The 19495-nt window shown below is 33.9% G+C and overlaps 1 protein-coding gene and 1 long non-coding RNA gene across 3 annotated transcripts; one reads left to right on the plus strand and one right to left on the minus strand.

The window, feature by feature from the left end:
• Nucleotides 1-922: 922 nt before the first annotated feature.
• Nucleotides 923-2260, plus strand: LOC147382255 (uncharacterized). Of its 2 annotated transcripts, XR_015173693.1 has the most exons (3): nt 923-1298; nt 1721-1789; nt 1878-2260. It is a non-coding gene; the product is annotated as an uncharacterized LOC147382255 (long non-coding RNA). The 2 variants fall into 2 exon arrangements; XR_015173692.1 differs by lacking the exon at nt 923-1298 and having other exon boundaries at nt 1308-1789.
• A 920-nt stretch (nt 2261-3180) lies between these two features.
• Nucleotides 3181-5045, minus strand: LOC147382256 (uncharacterized). Its single transcript, XM_086428993.1, has 5 exons — nt 4562-5045; nt 4298-4396; nt 4127-4216; nt 3690-3882; nt 3181-3607 (listed from the first exon to the last, which is right to left on the minus strand). The coding sequence occupies exons 3-5, from the start codon at nt 4174-4176 to the stop codon at nt 3539-3541; spliced, it is 312 nt and encodes a 103-aa protein (XP_086285119.1). The 5' UTR covers nt 4177-4216; nt 4298-4396; nt 4562-5045; the 3' UTR covers nt 3181-3538.
• Nucleotides 5046-19495: the final 14450 nt, after the last annotated feature.

A 19495-nucleotide genomic window follows, 5' to 3' on the forward strand; every position in this document is an offset into this window, starting at 1 on the left:
AGCAACGGTAATACAATCAATTAGCAGTGGTTTTTGACCGCCACTATAGGGCTCCATATGGTCTTTAGCTACGCCAGCTATAGTGGTGTTACACGTGGCCATCACTATTAATAATAGCGGCGGTTTTTTGGTATTTGCGACGGTTTTTGATCCCAGCTAAAAATCTAAAATTTTGTAGTGAATTCACAATTATTAGAATTGATTCATTCTAACATTTGTGAGTTTAATGGTGTTTTAATTACATGAGGAAAGCGATATTTTATCACTTTCATAGATGATAGTTATATATATATATATATAGGGTCCCTATCCGTGGCCAACAGTTTGGCAAACATTTTGGCAAACACTTTTTCAAAACATGGGTTAGAGGCCTTGGAATGGGCTGATTTTTGGTGAGGATGATCTCTACGGTGAGGCGATCATCCTCACCAAAAATCAGCTCATTCCAAAACTTCTAGCCCCATTTTACAAGTTGAAAAATCGTGAACCGTCCATTTTTTGTAAACCATTTTTGATGAGGTTAGAAGTTTTGGAATGGGCTGATTTTTGGTGATGATGATCTCCTCACCATAGAGATCATCCTCACCAAAAATCAGCCCATTCCAAGACCTCTAACCCATGTTTTGAAAAATGTGTTTGCCAAAATGTTTGCCAAACTGTTGGCCATTGAACGGTACTCATATATATATGGGAGCGGTTCAGCGGCCCTAAAGTTTAACAAGTATTATGCCAAGTTTTTCGGACCATTCGATCAAAACGCATCCGACGGTTCAACGGGATTTTTACTGTTTTAAAACAAAAATGTATTTAATTACAATCGACTCCCTGTCAATTCTTAATTTTTTGTTTGAAATCCCTCTTTTGTAAAACAAAGCCCTGAAGGCCTCTCCCTGTAACCTAAACAGATAGATGCCCTCTCTCTCTCTCTCTCGTTACAGCTCGAAAGACCCCTCCCATCTCTCTCTCTCTCTCTCTCTCTAGATCTGGTTAGAACAACCATCTGTTCAAAAGTTTCGGAACGACCGAACGGTTCTAGATCTGGTTCGAACGATTGTCTGTTCAAAAACATGGTTCAAAGTTTCTTTCTGTTTTGGAAAGCTTCGGTCGAAGACCATTTCGATTTTTCTCTTGATTGAAAACATTGCCTTGATACGAGATTTTAAACCTTTAAGAGGAAGGTTATTACTACAGTTAAATATGGTGATGACGCAAAGGGTTGGCTCAATGGGGTGATTCAGTCTAGCAGTGGAGAGCGTGTGTGGAAAAGTATCTCATGGTCTACCTAGAGTATGCAAAAGGTATTAGATCTAGAGTGGGAAGGGGCAATGGATTTGTTAGGGAAGAAAATATTACCCCCCCCCCCCTCCCCGCCCACTTTTTGGCGACTCAGTTTTTAGTGTGCTTGAAGTTCTCCGTCCCCCATGGTGTTTAAACTCTGGGTGGTACAAGCATCAAATTTTGGCTGCCCACATGAATACATTCATACATTTTTGGGGTGATCCATGGTGTTAAAATCCATAACTTGTGCAGTTTGGTTTAGATGTTTTTGCTGTTTTTCGGCATCCAGTCAGTCCCATGGTTCACTAAACAAAATTTTTTTTTTCAACCTTGAGAAGTATGTCAGTTAACTGGCAGTTTTGTTTATGTACCAATTTATGGATTTTTCTATCTTGGATGGCTGTGCAATATTACATTAAATTTCCTTATTTCCATTTTGCAGAATGAGCTAGCTATTCTGGAATTCATACATCTGTTAGTTGAAACCATGGATCGCCATATTGGGAATGTGGTAATTCTTTCACTTGTTGCTCTTTTGATTAATATTCTTGGAATTTGTTTTGTTTGCCACATTCTCTCTGATAAACTAAATTATGCAGTGTGAACTAGACATCATGTTCCATCTAGAGAAGGCACATTTCATGCTGGAGGAAATGGTCATGAATGGGTGTCATTGAAACAAACACATCAACCATTCTGTCACCGATACAATTGATGGACAAAGCTTCGTAGTAGCCCGTTCCAATCAGATACAATCAGTTCTTTGTTGTTGTTTCAAAGTGGGACACTCTTTGATTAGAATGAATGGCTGAGATGGAATCGTCTAGCTTCCAAATTTCTTATGTTCTTAGGGTGGCTGAGCCATCGTTTCGTTTGGAGGATTTAGTTTACTTGATAAATGTTGTGTATCAAACTGAGCCATCATTACGTTCCTTTATTTTTGGTTGATCGGTTAATAATTGCATTCCTTCATCTCAGATTATTTGTATTTTATAATACCTTGATTCTGTCCTTGATGCCTTATATATGGCATTCGAGGGATCGTACAACCTAAGAAACATAGAGTTGAGGCCCATAAAATGCGGCATTGCTAGCAAAATATGTCCCAAAACATGCTGTTGCCACCTCAATTCCTTGGGGTTCTATTGATAATCCACATTGAAGAAAACACCAAAATCCCAAAGATCAAGAGAAACAGGAAGATCAACAGAAATTAAGAGAATCTCCACAAAGAAATATGAAGAAAACTTCAAGAAACCTATAAAACTAAAATGAGCCAATGGAACATAAATCAATCTCCTTACATCAACTGAATACTGCATTATTCTTTGTCTGACTTTAGCATTAAGGGGTTCTATTTCAAGTACATTACCACCTCACCAGGGAGTGCAGATAGCGTGAAGTAATGACTTATGAATACATCCAGTAGGTATTCCAAGTGCTTTTCCAAATGAAACCCAGAGTCCGTCAATACCATTTCAACCCAGTTCACTTTTGGTACACACCGATCTTTGTGGCAAGTTCTACAAAATCTTGTTTTATTTTTGGCTGTAAACCCCCATCTGATTTTCACTGGAAATAGAGATCCCACATGTTGGGAGCTCTCTGACTACCACAATTGGAAAAAAAAAAAAATCTAACTCAAGCGCAATATACAAATTTTCATAATGGAATAAATGATGCAAGTTTTGTTGCCAATGGAGTCTTTATTTACAAAATCGTAATTCATGTAAACAAGAATTGCAGATTAAATACTTCTTTTTCATTTGCCCCAACAAAGATTCCAGGATTTGATGCCCAAGCCGAAAATGCAAAGCCATTGGCTTATCACGCCATTAAGATCTCCCATGGATGGTTTATGAGAAAGACTCATAGAGTGTAAACTTAAATGCTTGAGTCTTCTTGAGCGCATATCTTCTATCATGGATTTCCCAACGAAGATTTAGAAATGTTCATCTTTTCCTTTGCAGGAATCTCAAATTCTTACTCATTTTATAATTTGAATTGGCCTCGAAAGAAAATCTCTTTCAGGTGAGCTTCTCAATCAGTGTATCCTCTTCGTCATCATCCCTATATGTTCCAAGATATGCCTCTTCACCTTCATCCTGATAAGAGAAACTCAGTTCATTATATACACAAAGAAAGGCCAATCTCAAAATAAAGATGGGATTCCTGTTAACATGTTATTAATATGATATGGTAGGCTACAAAACACACTCACGCACCTCCTCAAAGTCATCATCAGAATTATAAGCATCATTCAACCTCCAGTACAATTTTTTGTTACCCGTTTCCTTAACAATCTTGATCTGATCCTGTAAAATTCATGCTGTCGGGAAAAATGGTCATAAGAAGACAGGTATGTTCATGTCATCAAACATAAATTACCTATCAATGAAAAGAAATCATACCAATTCAGATTTTAGCAACTCAATTCTATCCTGAAGATCTGAAATATGATGCTTGAGTGCCTGCATATAGTAATGATTTGCTGCCATGGTTTCAGCTAGGGTACCAGCCACCAAAAGACCTATCCGAGCCTTCGCAATTTTAAGCTCCAACTCTTCTTCATACTTTGGCAACTCTTCTTTCTGAAAGCTGAGTCTGATTTAAAATTAACAAGTGCAAGAAGAGCAATAAGAAGCATGTTCTCCCATATCTAAGAAAATATTGATTAGCAAAAATAACATTAAAATTTTGATTGGAATTATATCAATTTGAAGATCATCAATAGAGTTTTCACACAAGCATCACAATGCTACAAGTTGCAGAATTTGGGACCAAAACTTAGTTCTTATAAATCTTATAAAACTCTGCTAGAAGAACAACCATCCCCTTCTTGTCAGACCTCATAAGTGACTTCTCAAGCTCTTTTTCAACTTTCTCCAATGCGTCCATTATCTTAGCCTCTGCACCAAGTTCATCGGTGAGGCCTCTCCTGTAAAAACATGTAGTACATAAGGTATGAGTTGCAATGCACATACTATAAGAAAATGTCCAATAGTCTAAAGGAACATACCTTATTACTTATATCTCTAGTCATTTTTGCATTAGTAGCCTCTTGAGCAAGCTGCATATCCATATGGGCCTCTGCTTCCTATTCTTTTCGTTTGGTTTCCTGCAAGCAACCAGCCTTGAATGTTAACATGTGCCTATATCATGAAAGTCATTATATGTATTTGCATTCTTGAAAACCAACTATGAAATGCTTCCAGACATGCCTTCACACAACTATGAAATAAAAAATAAGATAAATTAAAGCAATAAAAACAAACAAACTCACCAGTCTGATGTCATTCCATCCTGGCTTGTGACAGCTCTAAGAGCAACAACATGAGAATTGTTCTTTGATCGCCTTGCACACCAACTGATCTTAATTGGCAAAAACACTGCAAAAGCTTGCCAAATGGAATCATAAAGTCCTGCGTCCTTGATTGACTGAATATTTAGATTTCCATACATCTATATTGAGATGTTTTGAAGGGCAGATATTATATAAAAGAAGAAAAAAAAAATCCAGAGTATGTGAAGACGGCGATGGTGAGAATCGTTCGTTCGGTCGTTCTCTCTGACGAAGGTTCCGAAGGGGGTTTTGAACTGTAACCAAAGAGAGAGAGAGATAGAGAGAAAGAGAGAGAGATTGATTCGTTGGGGTCTCTGCTTGTATTTTGTTTTTGAACGAAGGAAGAAGAGAGGGATTTGTGAGGGACTTAAAACAGACGATGGCGAGATCTAGGGTCGTTCGAACTGGGTTCTAGAGAGAGAGAGAGAGAGAAAGATGGGAGGGTTTTTTGAGTTGTAACAAGAGAGAGAGAAGGAGAGGGATTTGAAGTAGAGCTCGTCTTCGTTTCTGAACGAAAGAAGAAGAGAGTCGAAGATGAGAGGTTCTGTTAAGGGAGAGGGCCTCCAAACAGAAAACAAAGATGTTTGAGGGGGCAACTTGTAAAAATGCAATTATTTAACTTAAAACCGTGTATTCAATCTGACCCGTCGGATGCATTTTGATCGAACGGTCGGAAAAACTTGGCACAAAACTTGTTAAACTTTAGGGCCGCTGAACCGCTCCCTATATATATATATATATAGGGAAATGTTCAGCAACAAACATTTTGGCAAAACATTTTTCAAAACATGGGTTAGAGGTCTTGGAATGGGCTGATTTTTGGTGAGGATGATCTCTACGGCGAGGAGATCATCATAACCAAAAATCAGTCCATTCCAAAACTTCTAACCCCATCAAAAATGGTTAACAAAAAATGGACGGTCCACAATTTTTCAACTTGTAAACTGGGGCTAAAAGTTTTGGAATGGGCTGATTTTTGGTGAGGATGATCTCCTCGCCGTAGAGATCATCCTCACCAAAAATCAGCCCATTCCAAGACCTCTAACCCATGTTTTGAAAAATGTTTTGCCAAAATGTTTGTCAAAATGTTTGTTGCTGAACGGGACCCATATATATATATATATATATATATATGGGTCCCGTTCAGTACCCTAAGCTTTATCACACACTTTAACAAACACGTTTTGTCTTACATGGGTTAGAAGTTTTGCAATGGGCTAATTTTTGGTGAGGATGATCTCTATGGTGAGGAGATCATCCTCACCAAAAATCAGCTCATTCCAAAACTTCTAACCCCATCAAAAATGGTTTACAAAAAATGGACGGTCCACGATTTTTCAACGTGTAAACATGGGACTAAACATTTCGGAATGGGCTGATTTTTGGGGAGGATGATCTTCTAATCATAGAGATCATCCTCACCAAAAATCAGCCCATTCCAAAACTTCTAACCCATGTAGGACAAAAAACGTTTGTTAAAGTGTGTGGTAAAACTTAGGGTGCTGAACATTTCCCTATATATATATATATATATGGGTAGCGTTCAAGGGCCAACTTTTTGGCAAAACATTTTTCAAAACATGAGTTAGAAGTTTTGCAATGGGCTGATTTTTGGTGAGGATGATCTCTACGGTGAGGAGATCATCCTCACCAAAAATCAGCCCATTCCAAAACTTCTAACCCATGTTTACAAGTTGAAAAATCGTGGACCGTCCATTTTTTGTAAACTATTTTTGATGGGGTTAGAAGTTTTGGAATGGGCTAATTTTTGATGATGATGATCTCCTCACCGTAGAGATCATCCTCACCAAAAATCAGTCCATTCCAAAACTTCTAACTCATGTTTTGAAAAATGTTTTGCCAAAAAGTTGGCCCTTGAACGTGACCCTATATATATGGGTCCCTTTCAACAACAAACATTTTGGCAAAACATTTGTCAAAACATGGGTTAGAGGTTTTGGAATGGGCTGATTTTTGGTGAAGATGATCTCTACGGTGAGGAGATCATCCTCACCAAAAATCAGCCCTTTCCAAAACTTCTAGCCCCATGCTTACAAGTTGAAAAATCGTGGACCGTCCATTTTTTGTAAACCATTTTTGATGGGTTAGAAGTTTTGGAATGGGCTGATTTTTGGTGAGGATGATCTCTCTCTCTCTCTCTCTCTCTCTCGCTCTCTCTCTCTCTCTATATATATATATATATATATATATATATTATATATATATATATATATATATATATATATATATATATATATATATATATATATATATATATATATATATATATAAGGGGGCGGTTCATGGGCCATATGAGAAAACATATGAAAAAACTTTCGTTTTTCAAAATAAGAGTTAGAGGTTTTGGATTGAGCTGATTTTTTGCAAGGATGGTCACTATGATGAAAAGATCATCCTCACAAAAATCAGCTCAATCAGAAACTTCTAAATCCATCAAAAGTGATTTACAAATTAGTGTTAAAAATTGGTAAAAAATCGACGGTCCACATTCTAAATCACTTTTAATGGGGTTAGAAGTTTCAGATTTGGCTGATTTTTTTTTTTTTGGATGATCTTCCCATCATAGAGATCATCCTCACAAAAAATCAGCTTAATCCAAAATTTCTAACCCATATTTTAAAATTTTATTAAAAACGAAAGTTTTTACATATGTTTTCTCATATGGCCCTTGAACCTGACCTATATATATATATATATATATATATATATATATATATATAGGGTAGCGTTCAATGGCTAACTTTTTGGCAAAACATTTTTCAAAACATGAGTTAGAAGTTTTGTAATGGGCTGACTTTTGGTGAGGATGATCTCTACGGTGAGGAGATCATCCTCACCAAAAATCAGCCTATTCCAAAACTTTTAACCTATGTTTACAAGTTGAAAAATCGTGGACCGTCCATTTTTTGTAAACTATTTTTGATGGGGTTAGTAGTTTTGGAATGGGCTGATTTTTAATGATGATGATCTTCTCACCGTAGAGATCATCCTCAACAAAAATCAGCCCATTCCAAAACTTTTAACTCATGTTTTGAAAAATGTTTTGCCAAAAAGTTAGCCATTGAACGGGACCTATATATATATATATAGGGAACGGATCAAGGGACATGAAAAAACAATGTAACATTAATAAAATTTCAAAATATGGGTTAGAAGTTTCGGATTGAGCTGATTTTTTGTAAGGATGATCTCTATGATGGGAAGATTATCAAAAAAAAAATAAAAAAAAAATAGTCCAATATGAAACTTCTAACCCCATTAAAAGATTTAGAATGTGGATTGATTTTTTTGCCAATAATTTGTAAATCACTTTTGATGGATTTAGAAGTTTCAGATTGTGCTGATTTTTTGTAAGGATGATCTTCTCATCATAGTGATCATCCTTGAAAAAAAATCAGCTTATTTTGAAAAATCATTGTTTTTACATATGTCCTATGAACCGCCCCATATATATAAGGTTGGGTTCCGTGTACACATATATCTACTCATATATCTACAACGTGTTTTGTCCTAGTGGCTAAAATCTTTGGATTGAGCTAATTTTTGGTGAGGACGATCTCTATGATGCGGAGATCATCATAGAGATCGTCCTCACCAAAAATCAGCTCAATCCAAATTTTTTAACCTCGTCAAAAGTGATTTACAAAAAATGGACGGTCCACGATTCTTCAACTCATAAATATGGGGTTAGAAATTTTAGAATTAGCTGATTTTTGGTGGGGGTGATCTCCTGTTCATAGAGATCATCTTTACCAAAAATCAGCTCAATCAGAAACTTTTAGCCCACATAAGACAAAACACGTTGTAGATATATGAGTAGATATGTGTGTACATGGATATGTATATATATATAGGGGGCGGTTCAAGGGCCATATGAGAAAACATATGAAAAAACTTTCGTTTTTCAAAATAAGAGTTAGAGGTTTTGGATTGAGCTGATTTTTTGCAAGGATGGTCACTATGATGAAAAGATCATCCTCACAAAAAATCAGCTCAATCAGAAACTTTTAAATCCATCAAAAGTGATTTACAAATTAGTGATAAAAATTGGTAAAAAATCGACGGTCCACATTCTAAATCACTTTTAATGGGGTTAGAAGTTTCAGATTGGGCTGATTTTTTTTTTTTTTGGATGATCTTCTCATCATAGAGATCATCCTCACAAAAAATCAGCTCAATCCAAAATTTCTAACCCATATTTTAAAATTTTATTAAAAACAAAAGTTTTTACATATGTTTTCTCTTATGGCCCTTGAACCTGACCCATATATATATATATATGTAGGATGGTGTTATTACGACCCCCATTACGACCCCCTTTGCGACACACCATTTTGTCTTATATGGGCAAAAATGTTTGGAATGGGCTGATTTTTTGTGAGGATGATCATCTATGATGAGGGGATCATCCTGGCAAAAAATCATCCCATTCCAAAACTTCTAACCCCATCAAAATTGATTTACAAAAATTGGACGGTCTAAAATTTTTCAACTTGTAAACATGGGGTTAGAAATTTCATAATGAGCTGATTTTTGGCAAGGATGATCTCCTCACCATAGAGATCATCCTCACAAAAAATCAGTCCATTCCAAACATTTTTGCCCATATAAGACAAAATGGTGTATCGCAAAGGGGGTCGTAATAACCTGACCCATATATATATATGTGTGTGTGTGTGTGGATTTATTTATTTATTTAATAACTAATAAGGATGAAGCCTTCAATATATTTAAAAGGTATAAGGCTAAAGTTAAAAACTAAAAAGAAAAGAAAATTAAAATCCTTCGAAGTGATAGAGGAGATGAATATTTTTCAAATGAGTTTTCATTATTCTATGAAGAACATGAGATCATACATTAAAAAAGTGCTCCTCGTACTCCACAACAAAATGGATTGGTTGAAAGGAAGAATAGAATAGTTATAGATATGATCAATTCAATGATTATACATGCTAAGTTATTTATCAATTTATGGGGTACAGTACTACTCACTATTTGTCATGTACATAACATGATTACTTCCAAGAAAACACATGTTTCACCACATGAATTATGGAAGGAAAGAAAGCCAAATTTGAAATATCTTAGAGTGTGGGGCTATTTGATTTTTTATAAGTCTCATGATCCAAAGAAATCAAAATTGGGTCCAAGAAGCATCAAAAATGTTTTTGTAGGGTATGCAGAAAATTCTAAAACATATAAACTATTAGAGATGAATTTAAATGTTATAGTTGAATTTAGGGATGTTGAATTTATTGATAATAAATTCTACAGTGATTCTAACCCAATAATAGTTTTTACTCTTATTCCAACTATTGACTTAGATTCTAATACATCACTTAATGATAAGAGAAATGTATCTAAAACAAGTGTTGAACCTAGGAAAAGTCAACGAGTTAGGAAAGAAAAAATATTAGATAATGACTTTATTTTTTCTCAACTAATTATTTTTCTAGTAGAAGAAAGTAGAGATAAGGTTCTCAATAAAATACTAATTATATTAAATATTGAAAATGATGAATCTAAAACCTTTTTTGAAGCAAGGCTTCTAGAGAGTCAGCCTTTTGGAAATAGGCAATTAATGATGACATGGATTCAATCTTATCAAATCAAACTTGAATTTTAGTAGATCTACGTCTAAGATCTTAACCAATAAGTTGTAAATGGGTATTCAGAAGAAAATACAACACATATAGATTTATTCGAACTTTTAAAATAGTGCTAGTTGCCAAGGGTTTAAAACAGAAACACGAGATATATTATTTGGATACGTACTCACCAGTGGTTAGATTTACATCCATTATAATCTTGATGACTCTAGCATCCATTTATCATTTATATATTCATCAAATGGATGTAAAAAACTACTTTTTTGAGTGGTAATCTAGAAGAAGAAATTTATATGGAACAACCTGAAGTGTTTGTTCTACCTATAAATGAAAAGAAAGTTTGCAAATTGATAAAGTCCCTTTTATGATTTGAAGTAGACATTGAAGCAATGACATAAAAAGTTTGATTATGTGATTTTATCATATGAATTCAAACATAATAGTGTTGATAAATGTATCTACGCCAAAATTGCAAATCATTATGGTGTAATTATTTGTTTATATGTTAATTTTTGGGACTAATTTGGAAGGTATATTTAAAACCAAGGAATATCTGACTTCAAGTTTCAAGATGAAAGATCTAAATGAAGCAGATACTATTTTCGGTATTAACGTTAAAAGCATATTGGGGGTTATGCCTTATGTCAAGCATATTATATAGAGAAAATACTTTTGAAATATAATCATTTAAATGTAAAAGAAGTAAATACCCCTTATAATTCAAATGTTAAGATATTGAATCATTCTATATATATACAAAACCGAAATCAATTGAATCATTAAGTAAAATTGAAATCAATTAGATCATTCTATATATAGGCAAAACCGAAATCAATTGAATCATAAGCAAAATTGAAATAAATTAGATCATTCTATATATAGGCAAAACCGAAATCAATTGAATCATTAAGCAAAATCGAAATCAAATGCATAACCAAAATATAAATTCAATTATATAACCAAAATTTTGAATTTATTAAACTGAAATTTTTTATAACCAAAATCTAAATTCATTAAACCAATATTTTTATAACCAAAATTCTAAAATCATAAAATCGAATATTTTTATAACCAAAATTCTGAATTCACTAAATCGAAAATTTTATAATTAAAATTTTGAATTCATTAAACTGAAAATTTTATAGCCAAAATTCTGAAATCATAAAATCAAAATTTTATAACTAAAATTTTGAATTCATTAAACCGAAAATTTTGAATTTATTAAATAGAAAATTTCATAACAAAAATACTAAATTCAGTGGATCATAATCTTGGAACAAAATGTAAATCTCTTATTTGAATAAAATATTAAAATCAAATTTCTATCATAATAATCATGGTTATATATATACAACGACATCAATAAATTGTAATAAGAATTTTATCTTAAACTATGACAACCTTTATATATAAATAGTTTGTAGCCAATATATGGAGATTTAAGAACCTATGGCTCTGATACCATATGTTAGATTTTACACATTCAAAATCCTAAAACATAATTTTAATATATCTTGATTTTTCCCAATAGGATTTAATTTATTTTATATCTCACATATACTACTCATTTAATGCAAGTCAAGTTAATGGTACTTACATTGTGCTATTATGAAGTCATTGATTCAAAACGTTGGAGGTATGCTTTTCTATCCATGTGCTCTTTGAATCTTTTGAAACCCTAATCAAATTGATCATTTTTTCTAGACTTACCTTGTCCATTCTTTCTATATGGATTGACTAGGTACCCGTGATTGATGGATATAACTCTTATTAGAACTCTCCACTATGTGCATTTTTTCACACTTCTATTCGTTTTATTTCTCGTTTCTTATTTACAAATATGAGATTACCAATCTTCTTGTATAGATAAAGGTTGATGGCCTAAAATTATTCTTTTAGTAAGTTTCCTATTCATTAAGGTTTCTTACTAATTCTAAAAAATATTTCTAATTCTAAAGATATTGGGATTCTTTAATATTGATATCTATAATGTATATAGAATCCTTGTACAATTAAACAACAAAAATCGTAAAGTCAATTTGGCCACACGACATAGAGTTCTAACATTAAGACGATTTGGAATCCATAGAGATAATGTAGGATCAACTCCCATGGAAGCAAATTTTTTGGATAAAGAGATAATGGCTTCTTAGAAACATATATTTTTGTTGTGATCCATCAACAAAATTAAGAAGAAATAAATTCAAGAGCTTTAAGATTGATATTTTTAAAGAATTGAATAGAATTACTAATTGCATGACAAAAAGTGGAGTTTTAAGATAGGGTTTGTTTGTTATTGTAGATCAAGTTGATATTCATCATGAGTTTTTATTTTTATTTTTTAAAAGATCATCTAGGTTAAGGCAGACCAAAACCAGCTACAACCTTAAATAACGAGCACCACTAGAATCCTGATTTAAGATTAGGAACAAATCGGTAGAGAATGATGTAGGATCCAACATATAGCATCCTAAAGAGCCTTGAAACGAAACTAGGTTGTTCGCATTCCTATTGGTTTCTCTAAAAATATGGATGAAAATAACCTTCAGGAAGGATAGGAGTAGCCTTACAATGGACAAGGCTAAATGATGTACATGCCAAGGGGAGTTCCATCGCTGAATGAGGATCCTTATAATGACAAGGGAATCAGATTGGACCTCAATTATATCACACTCGTGAGAAGCAACCAATCTGATACCTTCAAGAATGCCTTGTAATTCATGATGGATGACATAATTGGGATGATTGCAACTAGCTATCGCAACCTTCATACTTCCTTCTGAATCCCAAATTATGGCACCATAGCCACCACACGTATTGAAAAAGGCACCATCCAAGTTAATAGCCCAATAGTCATGTTGGGGCTCCTTCTAAGATCAATGAACACTTCTTCTATGAGAGAAGGAAGCCTTGAAGTCCCAAGCATTTAAGATTGCTCTATTGTAGTCTGAATCTTCAATGTTTTCAAAGTCTTCTTCGAGCTTGAATCAAACATCCTCCAACTTCAATTGGTTCTGATAGAGGCAATTGCATCTTTCTTTACATGTGTGGTAGATGAATGCGCAAAGAGCCACTTGTTTCATCCTTTGTATTATAGAGTTCCCTTTGAGGTTTGATGCAACACAATTCCCAGGCGATCTAGTCACAAGGCAACGACAAAGAAATTCAACCCAAATAGGTTTCGAAAAGGAGCATTGACTAAATAGGTCATTCCTCATGACTTGTCCTTAATTATGTTGGAGGATTTAACTTGTAAGTAAAGTCGAATGTAACCTCTTTTACCTTTATAGCCCCTTGCTTATCGATTAAAAAAAAACTACTTGCACACCACAAGTCACCCCTTGCACCCAATCTTAAAATAACTTATATTTTTAGATGTTTTTAAATTCTTACTAGTTGCACTCCTCTCTCTCTCTCTCTCTCTCTCTCCTTTGAAGGATGATGAAGGAGAAGCTTTCTATATTTCATTTTGATTTTTTTCTTTTTGTTGAAGGGAAAAAAAGAGAGGAAGAAAGACTTAAGGAGTGCAAGTAGTCCCTCCCAATTTCAATTGTCCAACACAACTCCACTTTTAAAATGTCAAAAGTGCATTTTGGTCATTTCAAAAGCTTCATAAGCATCTTGGTGACTTCTGCTTTCTCTCTGAAAATTCCAAAATAGTTGCTTTATTTCCCACTGTTAAGTCCAAATCGTCCGTCAAATCCAAGGTTCATAAAATTCATGATCTTGTAATATATTACAATACTCTAAAGTGAAATGGCTAAATTACCCTTAAAACTGGGAAGTAGGTGTGCCAAATGAGAAGGGGCATTTCGGTAAACTTCAATATTTGAAAATCTATTGCCGTTGTTGACGCATTCAAACGCTTTGCATCCCTTGTTTTCTCGTCTACCGACCAAAACCTAGACTCCTCAACTATACTGGTCAACACGCGAAAATACTTAAATAAAATTTCCAAAATATTTCTTTCAAAAGACTTGGGCAAACTTCCTCTAACACTATAAATACTTCAAAACATCTATCTTCTCAACACATCCCCTAAGCCCAAAAAAAAAACTCATCTTCCCAACATTCCAATCCCAATATCACAAAAGTTTCTAAATTTTCCTACTTTGACGGTGTCTTCGACCATGAACTTCCAACGAATAAGTACCCTTTCGCTTGTCATCATTATTGTTGTTGTGGTTTTAAGTCAAAGTGGTGTTGAGGCAAGTAGGATTTTGGTCGGGGATTTCACAACTATAAATCACTTGTCTATGCAACCCTCGGTTTACGAGCAAGCAAGATCGACCGTGTTGGCTTGGTATATTGGCATCTGGGCCGAGCCCTAGGGGCCTTGGTCACTAGCTTAGCCATGTAGCCATGTCAGAAAAGATTGGATGTTTTGGAACTCTTGAAGCAACAAGAGCACGCATGGTGTAACTTAGCCATGTAGCCATGTTGGAAAATATTTATAAGGAAAATTGTACATCAAAATTACAATTCTTTTAAATTTTATTAATGAAATAATTATTATTTTTGCTTGAGTTCCTAATTGAAATCACTTTGCCATGTTTGGAATCTCACTTTGATATATGACGAGTTTTGGAAGTCCAAACTATACATAATTAAAAAATGAATCAGGATCAGGTAAGGTATTCTATTCATAGGAATGGTGTCCACGTGGCATGTAATATGTTTTAGTAAGGCTTTTTTCCCTTACTATGTTAGTCAAGAAAGTGTTTTTGTTTTACTTGGAGTTTGAAACACATTGGGCTCCTAACCAAGCCGTTTACTATATTTGCATGCAGTTCGATGTATTTAATCACCATCCATAATGTGCCATGTTTGACACCATACATTACAGTATGGTTGGGACAGATCGTGAGTACTCATTCTCATAATAAAAAAATAATAGTAAATTAGAACTCATTACACTACGTGAAAACATGAAAATTCAACAGAAAAAATTGACGGGCAAAGGCCTAAGAATTTTAGAAACTGAATTTTGATGGTCTAGGACCATCGAAATTCTAGATATTCCCAAATTTGATGGATTAGAGCTGTCGAATTTCTCCCATCCTTCATTAATTTAACAGTTTCGGCCCGTCAAAAAAATATATTTGACAATGAAAAATTTGACACCAATTCGACCCTTTTGTCCGTCAAATTTGGGTTTTTTTTCACATTGTGTTAGTCAATCAAAACAATATGACTAATGATAATCAGACGCTCTTTTTTCAGACACTCTCTGACCTAATAATTACAAAACCATAAGTCTTTTTCTTATATATCCCGAAATAAATGATCTATGATTCTATCATGGGAGCGTACAAAGAGCGTCAGATTATCACAACTCAAACAATTAATGTCAACATCACCCACCATGGGAAGACATAGTGACAAAGAGTGTGCTCCTATTGATTGTGTGTTCAAACTGGTACCACTTCTTGAATTAATTTTGCATGTGTTGAGTAGGTCACATGTGACCATGGACCAGACCTGATGGGCATGACTGGGCGAAGCCCAGTCAGCCATCAATGGGGAAACCATGTTCAAAAATAAAATAAAATAAAAAAATGTCAAAAACACATAAAATTGTTCTAAAAAATAAAGAAAATGTGTCATGTCTAAATTAAATTTCATTTAGTTCTCATAGTCAACATCTTAAAAATCCATTCAAGTTCATAAACAAAACAATGATCCCCATTCGTACCAAATATAGAAAAACAAAATTAAGGTTAAAATTAAAAAGAGTAGTGCTGGAGTGATATATCTCAAGTCGGAACCTCATATCGCATTTCTTGACGTGAAAGTGGATAGGAACCATAGATGCTTTTCATTGAGATTTGTTATATGAGGTTCTAGCCTGAGGTCACTTTAGCATTATTCAATTAAAAATCTTGTGCATGGGCAAACATGTCTTTGGGGCTTAAACATTTACCTAATGTAAGCCTATCGGGGATACATTAGCCGTCTAGAGAACTTCTTGCTTGAACATTCTTATTTTCTTTTATACAAACACTAGAGACCCATGGTCCATTGTGAATTCTGTGTTTTTGATAACGGGGTATCCTTGTAGACATGCTACTAGGCCCATATTTGGGCTTTTTCTAGCCCATTGTCTTGTCCAAGGACTAGTCTCGGGGCACGTGCAACGCTTGCACATCATGTGGCTAGGTAAGTGAGGGTGCGTCCTCACTGGTGGCGAATTAACGCTCATATGTAAGATATATTATAATATTTGAAATGTTGTGTCCCATTTTGAAGAGTTGCAATAATTACCTTTTGAAAAGTTGTGACCAAAAGTTTTGAAAAGTTGTGTTCAAATAAATGATTACTTTAATGAGGTATTCTTTGAATAGGTATAATAGTTACTTTAATGGATGTACTTTAAATAGGTACAATGGTTACTTTAGTAAGTGTACTTTGAAGAGGTATAATTTTTGAATAGGTAAAACCTCTCTATTAAAGAGAAGTAACCCATCTAATAGGCACATTGACATTTATATAGATGTCATCCTCTAGAGATGAAAATTACCTTATTTTTCTCTCTCTCTCCCTCTCACTGTAGTAATCATACATAGTTATTTAAAATAGTTCTAGGAACTTCTTCAGTATTGCTAACTATAGAGATCAGACTTTGTTGTATCCTGAAGATATTTTGTCAAGAATCTACTAGCAAATTTTATTTGTAGTTGAGACAAATAACACCTTAAAAATAGTGTTTCGTGCGGCTCTGAAAGTTGTCATTTTGGATTAACTACATATATTTTTTTTCTTCTTTGTTTTTCTATTTTGTTCTAACAATTTTAAGGTGGTAACTTAATCCAATAATCCAAAATGGAAAAAGAATCATAAATGACAACATTCAAAGTGATGAATCAAGATTTTGTGAAGTTGGACGTATTTGATGGAACAAACTTCACAAGATAAAATTATGTTTCTGTTTACTGTACTAAAGATCTCATGTCTTGGATCCTAACTTACAGCCTTTTCCAAAATTGAATCCACAAGATACAAAAAAAATAATAATGTTAGATAGAAACAAAATAGAAGAAGAGGAGTTGGTGTGCAGAGGACATATTCTGAATACATTATCAGATCATCTCTATGATCTATATACTCCAATGACATCTCTGCGGGATATTTGAAATGGTTTGCAATTCAAGTACAAGACTGAAAAATTAAGTATGGACAAATTTCTTATCTTCAAGTACTTTGAATTTTCTATAGTTGATCACAAATCTGTTTTGGACCAAGTTCATGAATTATAAATTTTAGTTCCAAAACTTAGAGAAGTGAAGATTGTTCTTTCCGAGTCATTCCAAGTTTGGACAATAATTGCTAAATTACCTCTTAGTTGGAGTGATTATTGAAAAAAGGTTTTGCACAGATTAGAGGATTTTTCCTTAGAGGAAATATAAAAGCACTTGCTAATTGAAGAAGAAACTCGACTTTGTGAAAATTAATTCTTCACATATGAATTTTGTTAACAAAAATGGTTCAAACAAATATCACAATCATCTCAAGCGAAATAATAAAGGATTCAAGAAGAATCCCCCAAATCCAACAAGAAGGCAAAAAACTTGTTTTAATTATGGTAAGAAATGTCATTTTGCAGGTGAGTGCAGACATAAGAAATCTGAGAAGAATGAAAATAACAATAATAATGCAGATCTTGTGAAACATATGATTGATGAAATTATTGCAATGGTGTCTGAAGTGCAAATTGGTATGATTACTAAATTAAACATGATAGCCGTTACAAAGTCTTCAGATTGGTGGCTTGATTCCAGGGCTATATGTGTGCAATGATAAAATACAATTCAAGACTTATGAGGAATCAAAATCCCAATGAGCTCTTATGGGAAATTATAACTTTGTCAAAGTTTTGAGAACAGGGAAGGTGGAACTCATATACTTCTGGAAAGAAGTTGACTCTCCAAAATGACTTCTATATCCTCGAAATTAGGAAGAATCTTGTATCTGCAAATTTATTGTATAAAAACGATATCAAAACTGTATTAGAATCTGATAGGACTTACAAAAAATGGAGTATTTGTTGGGACAAGATATTCATGTGATGGAACGTTCAAATTAAGTATCAATAAAGATTCTTTTGTTTATATTATCGAGTCTTCTTCTATTTGATATTATCGTTTAGGACATTTAAATTTTAGATCTTTGAAATATATGTCTAAACATGGTTTGATTTCTTGTAATAATTTTAATAATAACAAGTGTGAAATATGTGTTCAAGCTAAATTGATTAGGAAACCTTTTCCTAGGGTTGAAAGGAATCACTACAAAATTATGAGTTTTTAGCGACGGTAATACAATCAATTAGCGGTGGTTTTTGACCGCCACTATAGGGCTCCATATGGTCTGTAGCTACGCCAGCTATAGTGGTGTTACACGTGGCCATCACTATTAATAATAGCGGCGGTTTTTTGGTATTTGCGACGGTTTTTGATCCCAGCTAAAAATCTAAAATTTTGTAGTGAATTCACAATTATTAGAATTGATTCATTCTAACATTTGTGAGTTTAATGGTGTTTTAATTACATGAGGAAAGCGATATTTTATCACTTTCATAGATGATAGTTATATATATATATATATATATATATATATATATATATATATATATATATATATATATATATATATATATATATATAGGGAAATGTTCAGCACCCTAAGTTTTACCACACACTTTAACAAACGTTTTTTGTCCTACATGGGTTAGAAGTTTTGGAATGAGCTGATTTTTGGTGAGGATGATCTCTATGATTAGAAGATCATCCTCCCCAAAAATCAGCCCATTCCGAAATGTTTAGCCCCATGTTTACACGTTGAAAAATCGTGGACCGTCCATTTTTTGTAAATCAATTTTGATGGGGTCAGAAGTTTTGGAATGAGCTGATTTTTGCTGAGGATGATCTCCTCATCATAGAGATCATCCTCACCAAAAATCAGCTCATTCTGAAACTTCTAACCCATGTAAGACAAAACGCATTTGTTAAAGTGTGTGGTAAAACTAAGGGTGGCGAACGGGACCCATATATATATATGGGTAGCGTTCAATGGCCAACTTTTTGGCAAAACATTTTTCAAAACATGAGTTAGAAGTTTTGCAATGGGCTGATTTTTGGTGAGGATGATCTCTACGGTGAGGAGATCATCCTCACCAAAAATCAGCCCATTCCAAAACTTCTAACCCATGTTTACAAGTTGAAAAATCGTGGACCGTCCATTTTTT

This window comes from Akebia trifoliata, chromosome 16 (assembly GCF_017979445.1).
Source record: "Akebia trifoliata isolate Shusen 1 chromosome 16, ASM1797944v1, whole genome shotgun sequence".
NCBI lineage: Eukaryota > Viridiplantae > Streptophyta > Magnoliopsida > Ranunculales > Lardizabalaceae > Akebia > Akebia trifoliata.